This window comes from Dysidea avara, chromosome 7, assembly GCF_963678975.1.
Source record: "Dysidea avara chromosome 7, odDysAvar1.4, whole genome shotgun sequence".
NCBI classification, from domain to species: Eukaryota; Metazoa; Porifera; class Demospongiae; order Dictyoceratida; family Dysideidae; genus Dysidea; species Dysidea avara.
Genome location: NC_089278.1, coordinates 22,314,512 through 22,334,791, shown reverse-complemented (window position 1 = coordinate 22,334,791; position 20,280 = coordinate 22,314,512). Strand labels below are relative to the sequence as shown.

The 20,280-nt window shown below is 36.6% G+C and overlaps 3 protein-coding genes across 4 annotated transcripts in view; 2 read left to right on the top strand and 1 right to left on the bottom strand.

Annotated features, from left to right (window-relative positions):
* The window catches only part of LOC136262613 (uncharacterized), a 39,917-nt gene extending 33,667 nt beyond the window's left edge, over positions 1-6,250 (top strand). Inside the window, exons 6-10 of one of the 2 annotated variants that reach the window (XM_066057003.1) lie at positions 2,219-2,327; positions 3,206-3,352; positions 3,419-3,489; positions 5,934-6,022; positions 6,077-6,250. In XM_066057003.1, the coding sequence (XP_065913075.1) occupies positions 2,219-2,327; positions 3,206-3,352; positions 3,419-3,489; positions 5,934-6,022; positions 6,077-6,140 (480 nt within the window). In that variant the 3' untranslated portion in view covers positions 6,141-6,250. Of the gene's footprint in view, positions 1-2,218; positions 2,328-3,202; positions 3,353-3,418; positions 3,490-5,933; positions 6,023-6,076 lie in introns of both variants that reach the window. The other variant, XM_066057002.1, reaches the window with a different exon arrangement.
* On the top strand, positions 6,223-14,130 carry LOC136262614 (uncharacterized). The gene is made up of 9 exons (XM_066057004.1): positions 6,223-6,392; positions 10,388-10,747; positions 10,801-11,070; positions 11,726-12,034; positions 12,082-12,465; positions 12,514-12,696; positions 12,751-12,891; positions 13,396-13,473; positions 13,852-14,130. Exons 1-9 carry the CDS (start codon positions 6,320-6,322, stop codon positions 13,977-13,979), a joined length of 1,926 nt encoding a protein of 641 aa, XP_065913076.1. The 5' UTR covers positions 6,223-6,319; the 3' UTR covers positions 13,980-14,130.
* Positions 14,065-15,843, bottom strand: LOC136262616 (uncharacterized). Its single transcript, XM_066057005.1, has 3 exons — positions 14,723-15,843; positions 14,512-14,669; positions 14,065-14,450 (listed from the first exon to the last, which is right to left on the bottom strand). Exons 1-3 carry the CDS (start codon positions 15,153-15,155, stop codon positions 14,262-14,264), a joined length of 780 nt encoding a protein of 259 aa, XP_065913077.1. The 5' UTR covers positions 15,156-15,843; the 3' UTR covers positions 14,065-14,261.
* Positions 15,844-20,280: the final 4,437 nt, after the last annotated feature.

Sequence of the window (20,280 nt, the reverse complement as noted above, 5' to 3'; positions counted from 1 at the left end):
GAAACGGGACTTCTGTGGGTGTGCCCGTTTTAGGGTAAGCACATCATACTATAAAACGCATGATAGAAGTGGTAGCGCATTAGAATTGTACTCGAAGCGCCTTTTATAGCATCAAACCAGATAAATCCGGTTGAAGTGGTGAAAGTGTACTGAAAACGCATAGGCCAATATTTCAGCCATAATGCATGTCTGTAAACAAGGCGCTGTAACTTCCGTACAGTAAGTGCTAAGGCTATGCAATTTGTACCATTCTATCCATGATGTAATAAGGAATAAAACAGTATCTAGGGTTTTACCCTTTGGCGAAAGCATAAGGTCAAAACTTGCCATGAATACAAGCTGTCACAAAACATGAAAACAACTCATTACATACCTTCAGAAAACAGTTGATAACTTCTTCACAGCGTGTCCGGTTAGGACCATTCGATTCTCCATTCGATGACAAATCACGCCATATACAGCTTATATGAGTCAAACATTGTTATAAATGGCTACCGACGCAACGTGTGTGAAGAACAGCAAATACAATCACCATTCTTTGTGACATCATAACAAGTGTGCGATTGTTGTTACAACAATTATTTATACTTGTCTAAGTAACCCAATGAATAAACCTTCTATTGATTTAAGGTATTCAGTTAGTAACATTAGACAAACTGGCTGGCTGTTTAGAAGCCATGTGTTACTTGTATTGTTTATGCACTTTTTAAAAACGGCCGATATATTGGTCTATGCGGCTTTAAGGGTTAAGATGTTGGCTTACAGTGTCGTATTAAACTGTGTAATGGAGGAGCAGCTCATGGGTTACAGTATACGAACTCGTTGGTATAATAGTGTTAGGTAGTTACAGTAGTATGGGTTCTGTTTTCAGCTTGATGGCTTCAAAATCTCATCAATGCTTTGATGATGAATATGATAGTACATTTGACTATTTGAAACCTACTCCCTGTGATCATTATAAAATAGAATCACAACATGCTGCTAGCTGGGGATCACAACAGTATGCATTTTCCACAATGTTAAAGCACAATGCTCAAAATGTTATGTAAGTGTGTCTGCCACATCTGGGGTTTTACATAGTAGAGTGAAGTAACCTATAAAAGGATAGTGATGTGCAAACTACCAATAAGTTTCCTTCAAGAGATATTATATCAATGTACAGATCACCAACAAAATGCCTTCATTGTCAGAAAGCTGTTGCAGTGTTACTGGAATTCTTGGTCCGAAATATAACATTAGTGTGTTTGGAGAAACTCACCACCATGTTGTCACTTATGAAAAAGTCTGATGTTTGGTAAACAAAGCTTTGCCTCTGTGCTACTTGTAGCTTCAGACATAAAATGAAGACGATTCTATTTGTTATTTATAGGTGTGGTTAGAAGAAATTGGAATGTTCAAGTATGTAATGGGGAAATATATTGCACACTGTTTTTTTTTTTTGTTTTTTTTTGGATCACAGATTTTTTCCTATACTACAAATGCATTAAAAGACACATAATATTTAGGGTGGGGAATGTTTACATTGCTGTGGTCCTTAAATTTTAATACACTGGATATTTTTCTTTGTTAATTGCTATATATTCTCCATAACACACCCTCATACACGCTTGTAGCTACTATCAATGCTTTGTTTACAGAATGTATTTAACTACAAACTTATCTTGTTAGGTGTATTTTAACATTTTATGTGATGATTCAGATAATTATGAAATGTTATAAGCTAACAATAAAGTTACTACCTGGCAGTCAAGCTTTAGTATCTAGGTACAAATTGGACTGGTGGCTGTCGAAAAATGAATTTTGTGGTGTTATTGAATTACTCTTGACTTGAGGTATCCGTCAGTCAGTTGGTCAGCAGAAAAAATGTACAATGCACACTTTGGAACATTTTGAGGGTACATTTTTGCTGTATTATACTCAGTAGGTTGTCATGATATATATTTTGATCCTGGTGTCTGATTGGTGGTGTTTCTAGTAACTTCTATTATGTATAAGCTACTAAACTAATGTACTTATTAATTCTGAAACTGTGAAAGACATGTTTTATAATCCTTTAATAAGAAGACAAGTATCTGTATTGTCTAGTATTCTGTTGTTTTGGTTACTATATGTGTATGTGGAGTTTTCCTGGAAAGTATATAGGCTTTATGTTTCATGAATCTGGTAGCTTTAGTGAAAGATTCACCTTGAAACGCATAATGACTCTCCATGTGTGTAGGGAACAATTGAATTAAATGTTAAAATATTCCCTGATGAGAAAATAAAGAATCAAGAATTTGTTCCGATAGAGATATCAACCAGCATATCCGTCCCATCTGGAACTACAGGTAATAGTCACTGTAATGGTCATATCCTCATTTGTATGTGTACAAACTACATGGGTGATTGACTATATGGCTTCACCACTTGTATTATTCTCATGTTACTGTAAGTTACATCATGTATTCATTATCCTATAACTATGTTGGGGGTTGAACAGGCTCTGAATATGTTTGTACATATGTATGCTGTCTATTGCTGTAAAACTACTACCACAAAGTTTCTGATTTTATCATTTCTGATAGATGTTTCGCATACAGTCTTTTATTCACCACTACTCTGTGGAGAGTCAGTGTATGGTAGACCAAGTGTGTCAGTCAATACTTGTGACACTTATGAACTCCTGTGTTAATAGAAGATCACACATTAACAATAGCATGTGCGTGTGTGTGTGATGAGTAAATCAGCAGCAGGTTAAATGTATGCCAACAATAATACAGTAGCCACTACTTTATATCATCATCAAATGGCTACTGATTAATGAACTCAGCAGATGTGTTTATTAATCAAAATGCAGTGATCTCAGTAAGTCTGGTGATATGAGAATCATTTCTCAGAACTTTGCATTTATTGGTATTGTTTTTGTGTACTATGTAATGATGTGGCTGTAATGCAATTTGTGGCCATTCTTAGAAGTTTTGTTATTGAATTAGTGATAGTTTTCTCAGACCATCTCCTGTGTATACTGTTGAGGTAGTTACACTCCCAGAATTTGTAAGTGGTGAGATATGCCCAGAATTTATAATTTATGTATGCTGTAACCTTTGTGTATGCCAATGCTTGTCGTTTGTTTTTGTTCGTAATGTCATATCTAGAGTGGCCAGTGTGACTCTGTCATCTTCAACCTTTATACCATGACAGTTGCATTCATGTTGTTTTATAGTAGCAACTACTGATGAAGCAAAGAAAGGCAAAGATGCTGGTCAGAGTGCAGAACACTTGTCAGTGCCTAGGGATGAGTCACCACCTCCGGGATTGAAAAGGCAAGGAACTCTACGGCGAAAGTTTAATAAAGATCGTGGCAAACAACAAGGTATTGTAGATTTAATGACTGTATAGTTTCCTATAGGAATTACATAAATGACATGTACAATCACAGACAAGCCACAGGAGTCTCAAGCCCGGTCAGTTGATGAACTAAGACAGGAAAACACTGACTTAAAGAGAGAGGTAAAAAACCGTAAGCATTTATACATGTGTTCTTGCTATGGAGATGTGAAAGAAAAAAAAAAGATTTGTACACTTCTCTCGAGTATTGTAGCATTCTCGTTGAAAGCAATCAAATCCTTTATCGTTGTTATAAGGTTTTTAGTGATACTCCTGCCACACTTCTCGTTTCTTTGCTGATAGGTTTGGAAGCAGCTATACAGTCAGTTACTTATGGGTATTGATGTGAGGTCTTACAGTTTGTTTCTTTACACTACTTTCCCTCACAATAACGAAAACTTCCTTCCAGTAATGTTCCGAAACAACCGTATCATTACTGTCAAGTACAAATAGTACATTGCATTAGTGCCGGTCATGTACAGTAATGTTGAAAGTTAATGGACCATCGCCAGACATGCATGTTACTACAAAACATGATATGCTTGGATGAGTATGTTAGATGTAGCTCAAAATTTGTTTCATCTCCATTTTGTTTCTAATCATTTGTACTTACATAGTGCATAAAATTACAGAGCAATGATGAAAAGTTTTTTTTTCTTAGACCAATACAGGCAGTACTGCAATAGTCATAGAATCTATCATGACAATATGTGCACAAAAGTGGACATGAGGTTATTTCTCAATATCCATTATTCATCATTCTGTCATCATATTCCAGTTGCCATATCTAGTTACCACCATCACCAAACTGAGTAGTGACCATGTTATAACTTTACACCCGTGTGTGTGTGTGTGCGTGTGCGTGCGTGCGTGCGTGCGTGCGTGCGTGCGTGCGTGCGTGTGTGTGTGCATGTGTACATAATTCCAAGGCAGACAGCTAACATCAACCATTCTATGTACGTACATGTAATAGTTATAACACGAATATGCAATATAACATTTGGCAGCTATAGGGGTAATGTAGTGTATAAAACTGCATAATAGTTGTGTTTCAAAAAACAATATGCTATGCATACATGTGCATGTATGTATCACTTTCTCATCATTCTGTCATCATATTCCAGTTGCCATATCAAGTTACCACTATCACCAACCACACCTCAGATCAAAGACGAGGCTACATTTACAATGTAGCCACAATCGGTGACTTTGCCTGGGCTACATCTGAACGTACAACAATAATTATATAGACATTAATTATTATCGGGATTGATTAATACTCATGTGATTAGTATGCATGACTTGGATTTGGCCATGAAAACCACTCAAACAGTTATCCTTGCTACCCTACGTGTTGAAAGACGTTGGGCTAAGGTAAGAACTAGTGCTATAGCTTCTTCACAGTGTTTCAGCACATTTTCAAATACAGACCACAAAGTTACCACTCTAGATGAAGTAACCACTCTACAAGCAAGCTTACCCTTCTAGGCCTTTGGTTTACCCTGTAATTATTCCATAAATGGTTCAATAGCACCAATTAAACTTGTGTAGACAAAATTCTTTATGATATTTCTAGGATTTGTCTGTTTATCATCACCAAATGTAGCCAGAAATAATCAAATTTTTAGGCAAGTGTATGTAATACATTCAGTGGTTGCACTTGTCTTGGGTGATTGATCGCCTGCACTTCAGGCTATTAGCCTGTTATGGATTAGAAGTTTTCATGTTATGGGGCGTTCAGGCTATTTCCTGATGCCCTAATCTTATGGGTTATGTATGTTGTTTGCTCTGTGAGCTCCCAAGAAAATCAATATTATGAACATGTGTTTTTCCCAATGTAAACCATGTAGGAGAATATTGTTCTTGCTCATACCAAACATTCCCCCTTGCTGTACTGTTTTGACAGGTGCATGTGAAGTGGCAGTTGTTAATGAAACAAACATGAACAGAATTTATTATTTCCTATTGCTACATTTTATTTTCACAAATACACTAGTGCTAAAACCCCTCTACTTAATGCTATACAGCACACTCCATGTAATGACAAAAACTACTAACTCTGCATCAAATGATTTGCAAATGTTGTAATCAAACCGCACTCTTGTGATATTATTGCCCACATGCACACTGTCTTATGCATATTGTGGACTAAACACAGATTAGAGTGGGTATATGTAGCTACAGTGTACATCACCACTCTAGCTCATACAGTTAGTTACCGTATAGTGGTGTTTATAGCAAAGAATTAATTTTTTACAATCATGTATTTGCTATGGTATTAGATTGGTGAGCATTTTGATGCCACAAAGTTATCATTTGATTTTACGAAGGCCATGTTTTGTTGAAATAAACACGCATGCCCAACCAATGGTAATGCAAGTGTGGGAAAGCTGTTACCACAACATAACCTTGAAAGAATGGTTTGTACCTGTTGTCATTCTTGCCAAGTTGCATTTATGAAATCCATTTGTTTAAAATTTTGAGCCAGCTGTATGCTAAATATTTGAATATTTGTGTAGTACCTATAATAGCTGTTTAATTATTAATCCAATATGTTCATTATACAGGTTGAGTATCTACGTGAGCAACTAAGAATGACAAAAGCTAAATTAGCTGATAGTGAATTTCACAAGGAAAAAGCTGAGGCAGAATTGAGGTAACTTTTTGTATCATTTTGATCACTATGGATACATGCGTGTTTTATTTACAGGACTGTCAAGAACAAGGAGGAGAAATCATTTCGGACTAGAATTTTTAGTTTTGGCAGGAAATGAGATAGTCATGCATGTACTGCTGCCACATTGTACATATTAATAAGTTATTATACAAAATATGTTTATAAGTATGTCATTTTTGAGTGTAACCATGCTATGCTCAGCAGAAAGTATTGCGCCGTCCGCCATGCTAATTTAAAAGGGCGCGTGCCGAAGGACGCAAGACGAACTCGATAGTCATGTATGCGAGTGTGAGCTGGCATTTTGTATTGGTGATCTTGGTGCTTCACAGCGACTCTACATCTGCTTTAAGTGAGTATGTATTCAATATTGTAACTTGACATAAACAGAAAATAAACGACAGTGCATTCAATTAGTGTCGGTGGAGCTTAACCACGGTATAGCTATTGTATACAAATATATTTGGGTAGGTTGCTGTTGATATATTACACTGACGGGTGCATGTGGGGTTTCACAGCCCAAATGATTAATAAATGGGTCGATGCAGCAGTTAACCGGTTCCTAGCAACTTCTTTTGTAGCTTGTTTATATATCGTGAACGAGATCACAGACGTTATTATTAGATCATCTAAGTGAGAGCATTGCTTGAAGATATAACTGGGCAGCTATTGCACTAACTACTATACATGGGCTTCAGTATAGTGGCCTCACCACTAACGGTTACATCTGATGTTATTATTATTCGAGTGTCCAGCACTGGAGGTGTACAGCAACCTGTACTATAGTAATAGGTAACTTGATGTTATCTTTAAAAGTCAATCAGATTGTGAAGGACACATATTGCTGTTGCTGTCAGACCTTCAGTGCTGGTCACTGTAAAGTGTTAATAATAATAATGTACTATATTTATGATAATTTTAATTATTGCTGTTGACTCTACATGGTGTAACATTTTAGTTAGTATTTTCTATGGTTACAGAATCAGTAAAATCACCTTGTGGTTATAGTGACAATTATTACCCATGACAACCATACTCTCTTACGCCAACTAAGCTATCAACCATAATGCTAGTACCAACCCTTGACATATTTTTCACACCGCAAGTCCACAAATATAATAGCAGTACCTACGCAAAACATAATAGTGTCCCTGTTCACTAGAGACTGGACTAGCTACATTTCTGGATTTTCATTTCATTTAGTGTTTCTGACTACTAGGTGCACAAATTTCAGTCCCTGCTGCATGGGATAGTGTTAAATGTGCTTCAAATCAGTAATACATTACAATGTGCTTACATGAATGTTACTTTAAAACAATAATTGAAAATTGCTCATGTGCAGTCATTTACATGCCACACTGGTGACACTCTACTAAGTCCAGGTTGCTACTTGTAATATCTTTCTATAATTACGTGCTATGTACTGTATTGCATTTGCATTCAACAAGCACAATATACACATATTGGGTGTTAAATATTACTTTGCATGAACCTGGTCTCTTATAGCCCGATATTCTAGGTCAATGAATAATGATGGTCGTCACAGCGGAACAGCTATTACCAAGAGTCCACAATATATAAATGAGATTTTCGGTTAAAATTATGAACTCCTGCTATTACTTTTAATAATAGTATAGAGTGCTGCGAAACCACCACACAATCAGAAATACAGCCAGGCTTGCATCAGTTTTATTATACGAAATCTGGTTTCTATGAAAATGATGCAAGCCTGGCTGTACGTCTGATCGTGTGGTTACGCATAGTTGTCATGTCTAAGTAGTATGGTCATCTGTTGTTGGGCAGGTCAGGAAGTTTAATTTTATTTATGACAATTGAATTATGGTATCCAAGTAGTTACTTAATGTTTTTGTTATTGCTACTTAAAATTTTTCGAGGTAACAACTTAACAAAACACAATTTGGGTTGGCCTTAGATATGTCACCATGTGACATCATAGGACTCTGCTGTGCGTGGTTAGAGGAACAGGTATCAGTGGTGTAGGTAGCGTTGTAGCAAATGCATGAAGAATTTAGTTGGAAGTTGGACATAAAAAAATCAAAAGAACCCCATCCATGCATACACTAAGTCATAAATTTTATAGGTATGGTGAAGCCATCTAAATACTACCAAGAGTGAGACATGAGAGGGATGGTATATTTAGCGGAATTGGTGGAAACAGCAGAATCATCGTTTACAGATTATGGACAGCCTTAGAACACCCACTTCCAGTTAGCTACTCACTGTTACATGTATAAATACAGCTACATAGAACTCACCACAATTGAAGCTCATGGTCTTTGTAGCACCAATTTCTGTCTTCTTGCAGCTTAACATCATCTGTGGACTCTTAGAGTGTAGTCATATCTCAACCCTCACATCCTGTATTTTGAAGCACATGTTACTAGAAGCGCCTTCAAGGGGGGCACTTATAATTGAAAACCTGTAAACGCCACCCCAAGAAAATAGAGTATGGCCACCCGATACTAAGCCTGACCATTCAACGCCAATTGCTCTGCAATTCAAAACGTGGTAATCAGTCACACAAGATTAGTATTAGCAGTGTTGGGAGTAGCGCGTTACTTATGTAACGCGTTATGTAATATTATTACTTTTGTGGTAACAAAGTAATATAACGAAATACGCTATAAAAACAGGTAATATAATGCAAGTTACTTTACTTACAATGTAACCCGTTACTTAAGTAATATAGTATAGTTACTGTAACGAGTCTAATATTATTACTACAAGTAACGAAGTTACTAATCTCGTTAGTTATTCTCTGAGTAACGCCTAGCCACAACGAAGTAACGAGGCCTACTCAATGAAGCTTATTCACCAGCTTCTTACTTATAACCAAGATTTGCATATTGTCCAACAATGCAATCATGTCACGTGATAAGGTGGTAGTTTCACACATGACAGCTTAAGGCTGTGGACACAAAGTAATATAATATGTAATATTATTACAGTTACTTTATTTTATGGGTAATATGTAACTGTAACTAAATAGTTTAGTTGCAAGTAATATGTAATATGTAACTAGTTACTTTTACAAAGTAACTTGCCCAACGCTGAGTATAAGTATTAATTGTATAGGCTTGGAGAGCCTGTAAAGCCTGATCTTTACCTGCAGTAAGTACAGTTATATTATGACTAATTTGACTTTTTTTAAATTTGGAAATAGTGCAATCTTTTAGTAGGCTTTACACAAATAATTCACAGGGACACGTGGTACATTACATGCCCTCCCCCTCATCCTTCTGTAAGCCAAATACACAATTGAGATACTCAAATAGAACAGTCATCACATGTAACATGGAGAATCCTCCAAGTCTCACATTTATAAAAATATTATGCCCATGGCAAGGTGGTACAAATGCAATGATACTGAACAGTGGCTGTCCTTTGCATACCATAATCAGGTCATAAACTATATGTTGTATTCATAAACAGTCGTCACTGTCACTGATCCATACAACACCTGTTTTAATAATGAAGGTGATGCATTCAGACACAGCCAGGAAAACAGCATCAGTCAAGAGAAGATGTTCTTCAGCAGAAGCATAATTTACTGCCACAATTTATTACTATATAAGCAAGAATTCAGTATTAAAATTCGTAAAATGTGTAGAGCTTCTGAGGGAGTATGCTCCCAGATCCCTTGCTAGTACATTTAACATACTTATTACTTACTACTCCCCGTTTCCCAACCCTGGATCTGCCCCTGTAATTGCTATCTTTTTCTTTGAATCATTATCATCAACAGCCCACTCAAAAAGCTACGTATATGGTTCTAGCAAGAATTGTTGTGCATTGGTATAGAACATGTGGCAAGACAGAAACAAAACAATATTAAACTACATGCTGATCATCAGTAGATGGATCTACAATGCAATGGTATTCTGTTACCATAAAAATGCATAAGATTGCCCTTGCTTACTGAATAGCAGTAGCCGTATCCTCCATCCTTTTTAGAAACCATCAACAATACCAGCATACATAGTAATGTCCAAAAAGAATTTGCTTTGTGGAGCATGTTAATGTCTTTCAATTACAAATTGTAAGTATTTGTGTGCATACATGTGTACACATTACACTTATTACATTATTACATCACGAAACGTATTGCCGTTTATTTGCTCAAGTAAGGCTTCTTTGGTATTTATATCGTCAACTGTGAACCACAACTGATGCGTGAATGATATCAGACGTAAAACCTTATGTAAATTGAATCCGTACTGATAGTGCATTTTAATTTCTCAGAACACGCAAGCTTCAATGTTGCCATGTACAGGAATGTACAATAGACATACATCATACATGATGTTATCACTTTATAATTCATAGGGCGAAGTAACTTTGCTGTCCAGCCCCATCCAATTCAGTTTAATGAGGAACCTGAGGATTGGACAGTATCAGTAGGGAGCAGTGTCAGTCTAACATGTAACACATCAGTGGTACAAATAGTTGGTTATCTTGATGAGGAGAGAACTCCATCACCACAAATTGAATGGATTCACAACAATGTTACTATCAGTTCTGGTGGTCACTATACTATTAACAATTCTACTATGGGTACCAGTATTCTGACTATCACTAATGTGACACTAGTGGAGCAAGGAGACTACCATTGTTTGGTGAATGACTGGAAGAATGAAGATGGTGGATGGTGGACTAGTACAAGGAGTAGGTCAGGTCACATTAAAGGTAAACACATCACTACATTATTTGCTTACATCAAATCTAATTCCTATATATAGCATTGGTTGTCAGTAGTGATTCAGTGACAGTATATGAACATGATAACATTATACTATCATGTATGGGGCCAACACTAAGTGTTCCCAGTGATGGTGTAGTTTGGATGAAGGATGGAGTGATGATCAGTGAACAAGTAACAGATGTGAAGGATAACTTGATGCTGATGGGGGTCAGTAAGGACCATGATGGACATTATCAGTGTTATGATCATGTTGGAAATCTGTTATCATCCTGTCATGTAGTTGTGAACTCTACAAAGATTTACGAAGGTGCATATTCATATTTTTATATAGCCAATGTGTAATATGTAAAATGGTAAGGAGTGGCCACAAGGTACCTTGAGAACCACAAAGATGACTTGATCCTCAGACAGTGATAATAATTTAGGCAAGTGATTAAGGGAGCCAGGATCTGGAATTTCTTATACTTGACATTTTACAGACTTGATCAGAAATATCCTTGCTATTTTCCCTCCAGTGTACTCTGTATGTACAATAGGTTGAACTCAGTTTTCATATTCACTGTAGAAAGCATTCACTCTGGTCATACTAACTCATTCCCATGATCTGAGATTTTTTCTGCATTCGGCAGTTTTAGATTCAAGACTGACTTCTTGTGTGTACAGGCTTTGAGCCTTCTCACAAGTCTATAGTAGGATATGTAGCACTTCCAATGATACCTTGGTGAAAAATCAAAGTAGGTCTTTAACCATTTAATGACGTTATATACTATAGTAGATTGATTATCTTCCAAAGATAAAATTATAGTACATAAATATATGTATTCCAATGTGTGTGTGTGTGTGTGTGTGTGTGTGTGCATGTGTGCATGCATGTGTGTGTGCCTCCAGACCCTTGCCTTTGGCAAATCTTTTTGGCTATACCCCATGTAGTATGTATATATACATAATGTTTGCATTGACAGAAATACTACTTAATATGGATTATGTGGATGACCAGTTTGTGAGGATAACGTCTAACCAGTTTGGTTGTCCAACTGAAGTTGATAATCAATCTGTTCCACTTCATTGTAATGCCACTGGTTATCAGGAGATGATCTGGTACAAAAATGGACAATTATTAGATGTCAATAGCACAGACATTGTGTTCAACCAGACCACTAGTAGTTGGACTATAACAAAGAACAATCCTTGTGATCTGCTGGGAGTGTATCAGTGTTTTGTTATTAATGAAGTTGGGACTGTCCATGTCTCTACTAGGGTACTACCATTAGGTGAGGAGGATAATATTAGTGTATGTATTATTAGAGTGTTTTGATAGGTTGGCCTAATCATCCGGGAAGACCTGAGCTGTTAGCCCACAGCAGTTTTAGTAATGGGTTCAATATAGTAATAAAATTACACCCTCCAGATTATATGGGTGGAATAACAGAAGAACAATGGCGGTATGATGTTTACTTGGCTGATTCTGGCCTTAATTTTGGTGGAGATTTCCTGGACACTGCTATTCCATCTAACCCCATTATCAACATCACGCTTGAAAAAAATGTGCAGATTTTTGTAGGAGTAGGATCACTCTTGAACACGTTCTATGTAACCACACAGTTAGCACTTCAATACAATCCAATCTTATCATTGGCAGATATAAATGCTCTACCAACAGGTTCTCCATTTCTGCTTCTTAGAACTTTTTGTGAACTAATAGGTTAGTATATTGGTGATGTATTAACATCTTATCCTCACAATTGTGTAGATTATCCTCCACCAATAGTAGAGGAGACTTGTCACTATAATGACACAGGTGATTTTGTGACACACAACATCTCATGGCGTGTAGAGGGTAGTGTCCTCAACTATGTGTTTGCTGACAACATTGTTTACTGGCTGTTAAGTGGAGGATGTCACTACCCCAATGGTTCAGTTGTAGCCATCACTGGTATGGAAAGATAGAAATGCATTGATGGTTTATTACAGAATTGTTTCAATACAGGATCACTGACATATGGGAACTATTTGTCTCATCAGTTACCAGTTAATACAACATGTAACATCTCTATTAGTTACCCAATTGTTTGTCCGTCAAAACCATATCCTACATCATTCAATGTGCCTTGTAATTACACTACCAATGGTAAGTGTACTTTAGTGTATTGTTTGCAATCTAGTGTTGACAGTATATATAAAGTTTTGTTTACTAAAGGCATAATTTGTTATTCGGGGTCGTAACCAGACTTTTATCTTTAGACATTTTATCTCTAGATAAAAAAGTAGATCTTTTTTGTGTGTTGTGGATGATGGGTGTGCAAAGCAGATACTAGGTGTGCTTTAGCCACACCCATCTTGCAAAGCAGTGTGCTAGAGCTAAGGGATCTGGGGGCATGCCCCTGTCAGGAAAATTTGGCTGAATTTGGTGACATTTCAATTGCTAAAACTTTTAGATTGAACTTTTGTTGCTAAATTTTGGATGTTTACACTGAAATTGTAGACCTTTTCTAAGAGGAGGGTTCTTCAGTACCTCCAGAACCCTCACAGGCCTGTTACTTGGTTTCTATAATTAGTTGAGTATTTATCATTTAAGATAATTATAAATAAAATAATCACTTGTCTTGTGTAATATCTGCATTTATTTTTACAGATTTCCCTACCATTGTAAACCATCCTCCTAATGGCAGTGAAGATCACAGATGTGTATCTTGTGTCTTTGTTGTCTTTGGTATGTAAATTACTCACAATTAACACATGTATACATGTAATTGGGTATTATCATACTAAGTCTGTGTTTCAAGTGTGCTCTCTGGGCTGGCCAAGATTTTCTTTCCGCATTCAGGAGAGTTTCACTATTAAGTATCTGATTCATTGTTTCACAGGCTTTCTTTGTGGGTTCATAGAAGGATAGCTACTGTTACATATACGTACAGTGGCTGGTCAACAAAGTTGTATAGTGGTACTTTTCTGTGCATACACAATTTGTTATCCAAACACTTCAGCTATAGAGTTCTATAATAACTGGTTATTTAGTTTATCATATGTCATATGCATATAGACGTACTAAGCAACATACTGATGTAATTTTGTGTTGCTTATCATCCAGGTACCATTATTGGTGTTGCACTTGTGACAATTGTTCTCTGTTTGGTGTTGTTGCTTCTCTTACTCAGTAAATGGAGGAAAGTGAACAGCAGTGACAAACATGTAGAGTATACCACCATGAAGCAATGATGTGCACCATTTCTTGTCCAAATATTCAGCAACAACAAACTTGAATATTATGTGTTATAGTTACATATATAGCTACCCTCTGACTACGTGGTTTATGTTAAGGTCATGAGTTGTGTGATTATAGATAATACAAAAGTTTTTCTACAGTTTCTCCAGTATAATATACAGTTTCATGTCATGTTCTCATACAGTTAAAACTAAAAAAAATGAATTTTAAAAATAATAAAAAGTAAATTTATTACTGTGCATTAAAACAAATGTACTGTGTAAGTCTATGAGCTATTACACCACAAGTCTGAATCTACACTGGGTGTCAATTGTTGATCCAAGTACAAGATCTTCAGCAGGTAGAGTAGTTATGTCTTCATTTGGTTGAACCATCATGTAGTACTTCTTCCCATCAGACTCCACATAGTACCGTAAATCTTGTACACCATCAATATCCTCTTGTTTGAATCTATATATGTATCCCTATATATGGAATGACAAATATAACAACTAAGTATAATTAATAGTAACAATATGTGTACACCTCATCAGACACGTCCCCTGGTAATGCTACAATGTTATTGTCCGCATCAACAGCAAGGTAAAAATTGTTTTGATCTGCATTAAAGAACTCAGTCTGGTCCCCTTGACTGTTAGAACTCCATGCAACGAGATATGCATCTTCATTGAGTACTCTTTCAACTGTGGAAAAGTTACAGTAGATTAATATGAGTTATATATAATGGTTAACTTACTAAGTGATAGAGCAGCTGTGACATATGGATAGTCTCCTGTTGATATGATGTGAAGTGGATTATCAAGTAATAGACTGACTGCAGCCACTGTGGATGATTGTATTACACTCAATGGATATGGTGTCCTGTTAAGGTGGCTGTTGAGTTTTATGGAGAAATTTCCAATAGTAATGTCACAAGAGTTTTTAGTGACATTAAGTCTTGTTTCATTAATGGTGATGCTAAGTTTACCTCCATCTGGAGAGAGGTCTAATGATACCTTATCATTTTGTGGTTTGGTGTCCTTATTGAGTAGTTCCAACTGACTTGAAATTTTGTTCAACATAATAGTAGGCTTGTTGAGTTTATAAGAAGGCCAGGAGGCGACATCTTCTGGTAGTGTTGAAGCAGTGAAGGAAGGACTGAGCTGAAACTTTTCCACTTTGTGTTCCATGATTCTTTGTAGATATCTACTTCTTCTTTCTTGAATATATGATCCTCTTTTATCTGATTTTGGTCTGCTTTACTGAGCAAACAGTACCCATTTTATATTGTAGCAACTTCCTGCTCATGTTTATGAACTAAACGCCATCTTCCTTTACCATCATCCTGTACTGTGTCTGAAATAATGCTGTCTATTCTTTGCACAATACTGGTGGGTAGCCATACATTTACGAAGTGTTCTGAAGTGTCTTATATATTAGCAATATGCATGGACATTCTTGCAAATCAAATTTTGTAATTCATTTTACAAAATCAGTATTCTGATGCACATGTACATCTAATAAAGTGACTACAGTTTAAGGTCAAATGAGTACATGGTGCTAGAGGGAAGCAGGAAGTGATTGTCCTTATGTAATATCCTTATTCAGTGGGTTGTGCAGTTTTAATACTTAATCCCAGTATACAGCTCTCTTTTTATGTATGCATGACTGTATGGTAGCTCGCCAGTTTTTGTGAATGTTCTTCTTTTACCGCAGCATGTTGCCACCTTGTTGCTGAGCATCCTACTCTTATACTGACGTATTGTATTTGACATGCAACATAGCTACACTGTGTGTACACTAGGAAGGGATTGTGTCACTATTGAGTCATTTGTTAACATTCTTCCTGTAGTTAGTACTTCTAAATACTCTCCCTGTAGTTAGTACTTATCATGCTATATGTTTAGCCCACAGTTCATTGACAGCCCACCAAGAGTAAGTATGACATCTTTGTAATTAACATCCTGGCCCTTCAGCCTCTACATGGCTGGTTATAAAGAATAATGATACTCACTGTTTCGAATTAGCGTGCAACTAAACCTACCCAGAATGCATGGAGTATGTATAGATCTACATATTTAGTCTATAAGATTAACAATTAATAAATTAATGGTTTGTAGCATTTTGCCCTATTTGGTTATAGTTCCATGTATACAATAGCTGAATCCAAATGGTGTCAATGTCATTGCTCTATAGGTGATTTTTCTGCTGACTCAGCTACCCAGTACACTATATGGCTGCTAGCTATATCTACCTCTGAAAAGAAACCATCTGTAGTTAAACAAACATTCTTCCTGTAGTTGGTACTTCTAAATACTCTTCCTTTAGGCTTTGATCATGATATATGTTTAGCCCACAATCCCTTCCTAGTGTATACACAGTGTATGTTGCATGTCAATTGCAAAAGTGTAAAAGAGTCAGTAAACATATGTACTTAAGTTATGTACGTATATGCATATACAAAAATATGCATACATATATGTATATACTCGGAGGATAATTTTTACTTTTACCCATGGCCACGCAAAAGTCAGAGAATGCATGGTTTGTTTTATTAAAGTATACAGTTATTTAATGCAATTGACAGTGTTTAATATATGTATCTTATAGATCACCATACTCCATGCAACTTGTAAATAGAGATGTCATGTACATGCAACATTGACTATTGTCTATGCACAAATGCTTTCAAATAAACACTTTAACCTATCACAATACTTTGTACAATTCTGCTGCTTGACAACCAAGGGTGGTGGATAATTCCCATCCTTGTTTGGGGAACTTGCCTGAAGTTAGAAACCAGTTTTCCTATAGGATATGCTAGTGACATAAGTTGTCACACAGTAGCCATGTACATTACCTGAGGACAAAGATGAATCATGTGTTGTCATGATGAACTATATGCTCGGGACTTGACCTATTATCCACCTGTGTAAGAAGATGTTTGTATTGATGGGCTGACAGCCTCTCGGTTAGTTTTACAGTAAACATTTGAGAGAGTTAGTTTATAGCTAATAAAATTTAAGTTCAGGAGATATAGTTATGGAAATTGCATTGAATCTGTTTGGCTTGAAGTGTTGAAAACAGACCATCTTCCTACTGAAACTGTGATATATACATGTTGGCCATTCATAAGGTTTACAACAGTTACCATACAATGGCAAGCTGTAGGTGTACTTATTGCGTAGAAGTGAACTTATCAGTGAGGGTCGTGATACCATCTGGCTTTGCAAATTTATCCTCACTATTTCAGCAGAATAAATGACAGTAAAGGTGTAAAGAGTGGACACGTGTGTTTTGGCTCATTTGCAAGTTTGGGGAAAGGGCCATGAATATAAGACTGTGCACATTAATGGATTTCCCTATAATTATATTGTGAAAACTTTGATGTGCCATAAATAGAACAGATGCCTGACGTTTGAATGAAAACATTTTGAACATTATCAGCAGGTCAGGTAGTAGCTACTATAAATGAGCCAAATGTTTTTAGTTTTATTGTCCACAAGTTATAAATTTTTTGAGGAATGATCAGCTCAACGTCATGGTACTGCAGTAAGGTCATGAGGCAAAAGGTATGTTGCTTTCAACAATGATTGTGATCTCTATGCACCTCGGCTGGCAGTTATCTAGGTGTAAAGGTGGTTCTTGCGATATACAGCTTATGGGAAGGAAACCCGGGTTCTCAAATAACGCACATTTGCATTGACTAATGATTAAATATAAATTAGCTATATCGAATCAGATAATAACAATAGAATTGTCACCCACTTGTCAGTTTTACATGGTTATAGCAAGCATCGCACACACAGACACACACGCTTGCATAAAATTTGTCTAGATTATGGTAGCCATGCCACTTTATCTACAGCTATCATTTATATCATATGCTGTGTTCACTGTGTACGTATTAACAGCCAACACTGACTTCATTCAGTAATATTGTTGGAAAATTCTTCTATCAATCAATGTCACAGGAAATGTTATTTGTACCTTTTCCTTGATGATTTCTAAACTAGTAGGTGTATATCATTTTATGACACATGTACGTGCAGTACAGAGGGTAAATGTCAATGTGATTCTGTGTATAAACAAACGGACTATTCAACAGTCATATCAGCCATTTCATGAGTTAAAACTACCATTCAGTGATGCATGATTAACCATTAAAACATGAGAAATTGGTTTATTGGAAAGATTTGACGTATCAGCAATTATTAGCAAATGTGTCAGCCAAATCAGATTAATACATTTATGAAATTTAGCCAAAATTGACTGCTACAGTATTTCATAAATATCAGATCAATCAGCAATTAAATCTCCAGTATCGGTGCATCATTAGCTACTAAGTTAATTTATAGAGTCTTCCAAATGATTTGTTAGATTGAGTACACTAATGGATGGATCACTTGTATGCTGCACAGATCCTACTTGAATACTTCATTCTAAATATGTATGCCATTTATGAAAGTTCATGAACCTTAACCAGACCATTATTGGTAGTGCTGGAACTTTCACAGAAATATACCTAAATAATACAAAATACAGTTTACTTAAAGTGCACTTTGTACAGTAAATAGATGTATCAAGACACACGGTAGTGTGTCGTGCGGCCCAAGAAGCCGGCGCGCCACACCGTGAGTATATTGACAGGAAGAACGAAAACGTCATTTTCACACCTTTGTATCTCGGTGATCACTTATCTGATTGGAACCAAATTTGCTACACAGTTGCCCGCCAGCCAAGGGAGTCTACATTCCAAATTTGAAGGAAATCGCTCCAGCCATTTCCGAGATACGAGCTGCCAAAGTTTGGTTTTTTTTTCTTCGTTTTTTTCTTCTTCTTCGTCTTTTCGCACACTTGCAAAAATTGCTATAACAAGCAAACGCGTACTCCGATCGCCTTGAAATTTGGCACACAGAAAGGGAGTCCAAAGGCGCATCCTAGCATCAAATTTGGTACAAATCCGATGAATGGTTCAGGAGTTATGACCGATTATTCGCGTAAAACAAGATCGATTTGTTGTCACGCCTACAGAGTAAACCGCTTCATGGAATGAGTTAAAAATTGCTATGTAGATGGAGTAACCATCGTAGGAGTGCCTTTTGGTGGTTTGAAAGGAATCGAGATAAAGACCACGGAGATATGACACAAAACCCAACCTGTGTCACAATTACGCGATCGATTTTTATGAATAAAAAAGTATTAGTTTTCACGCCTACTAGGCAAACCGCTTAGAGCAATGAGCTGAAAATCGGTGTATAGCTGGAATAATCTTCATAGAAACTCCTTGCAGTAGTACAGAAGAATCGGATTACAAACCACTGAGTTATGATTCGAAAGCCAACTCCGTGTAGCAAATGCGAGATCCAGATACTCTAATAGAACAGTCACCCTAATAGAGCATTCGGCTAATTTATTTACTCCATTATAGAATTTTATTACATCACAAGTTATTCTGTAGGGAGTTCAGCTGCAAACAGTTAATCTTATAGACAGTTCAGCAAGAAGACAGTCACCATGTGGAGAGTTAAGCAAATATACCACTATAGAGATTCAGAACATTACAAGTCACACTGAAGAAAGTTCAGCTATAAACAAGTCATGCACTGTGTAGAGAATTCAGCTACAATTAAGTCACTCTCTAGAGAATTCAGTTACACAGAATTCAGCTACACACAAGTCACTGTGGAGAGAGTTCAGCTGCAAACAAATTACCCTTTAGAGTGATCAGCTACAAACAAAACACTTTGCAGGGTGTTCAACTGCAACAAATCAATTACCTTTAGAGCGATCAGCAATGAACAAATCAACACAAATCTACCTGTAGAGAGATCAGCTAGAAACAAACCACCCTGAAGAGAGTTCAGCTACAAAAAATCACCCTGTAGAGACATCAGCTAGAAACTAGACACAATGTAAGGAGTTCAGCTACAAGCAATCACCCTGTAGAGAGTTCAGCTAAAACAAATCAACCTGCAGAGAGATCAGCTACAAACAAACAACCTTATAGAGAGTTCAGCTACAAACAGATTACCTGTAGAGAGATCGGCTACAAACAAATCAACCTGCAGAGAGATCAGCTATATACACACAAATCAACTTGTAGAGAGATCAGCTACAAACAAATCACCCTGTAGAGAGATCAGCTAGAAACTACACACAATGTAAGGAGTTCAGCTACAAACAAATCACCCTGTAGAGAGATCAGCTACAAACTAGACACAAAGTAAGGAGTTCAGCTACAAGCAAATTACCCTGTAGAGAGTTCATCTACAAACAAATCAACCTGTAGAGCAATCAGCTAGAAACAAATCA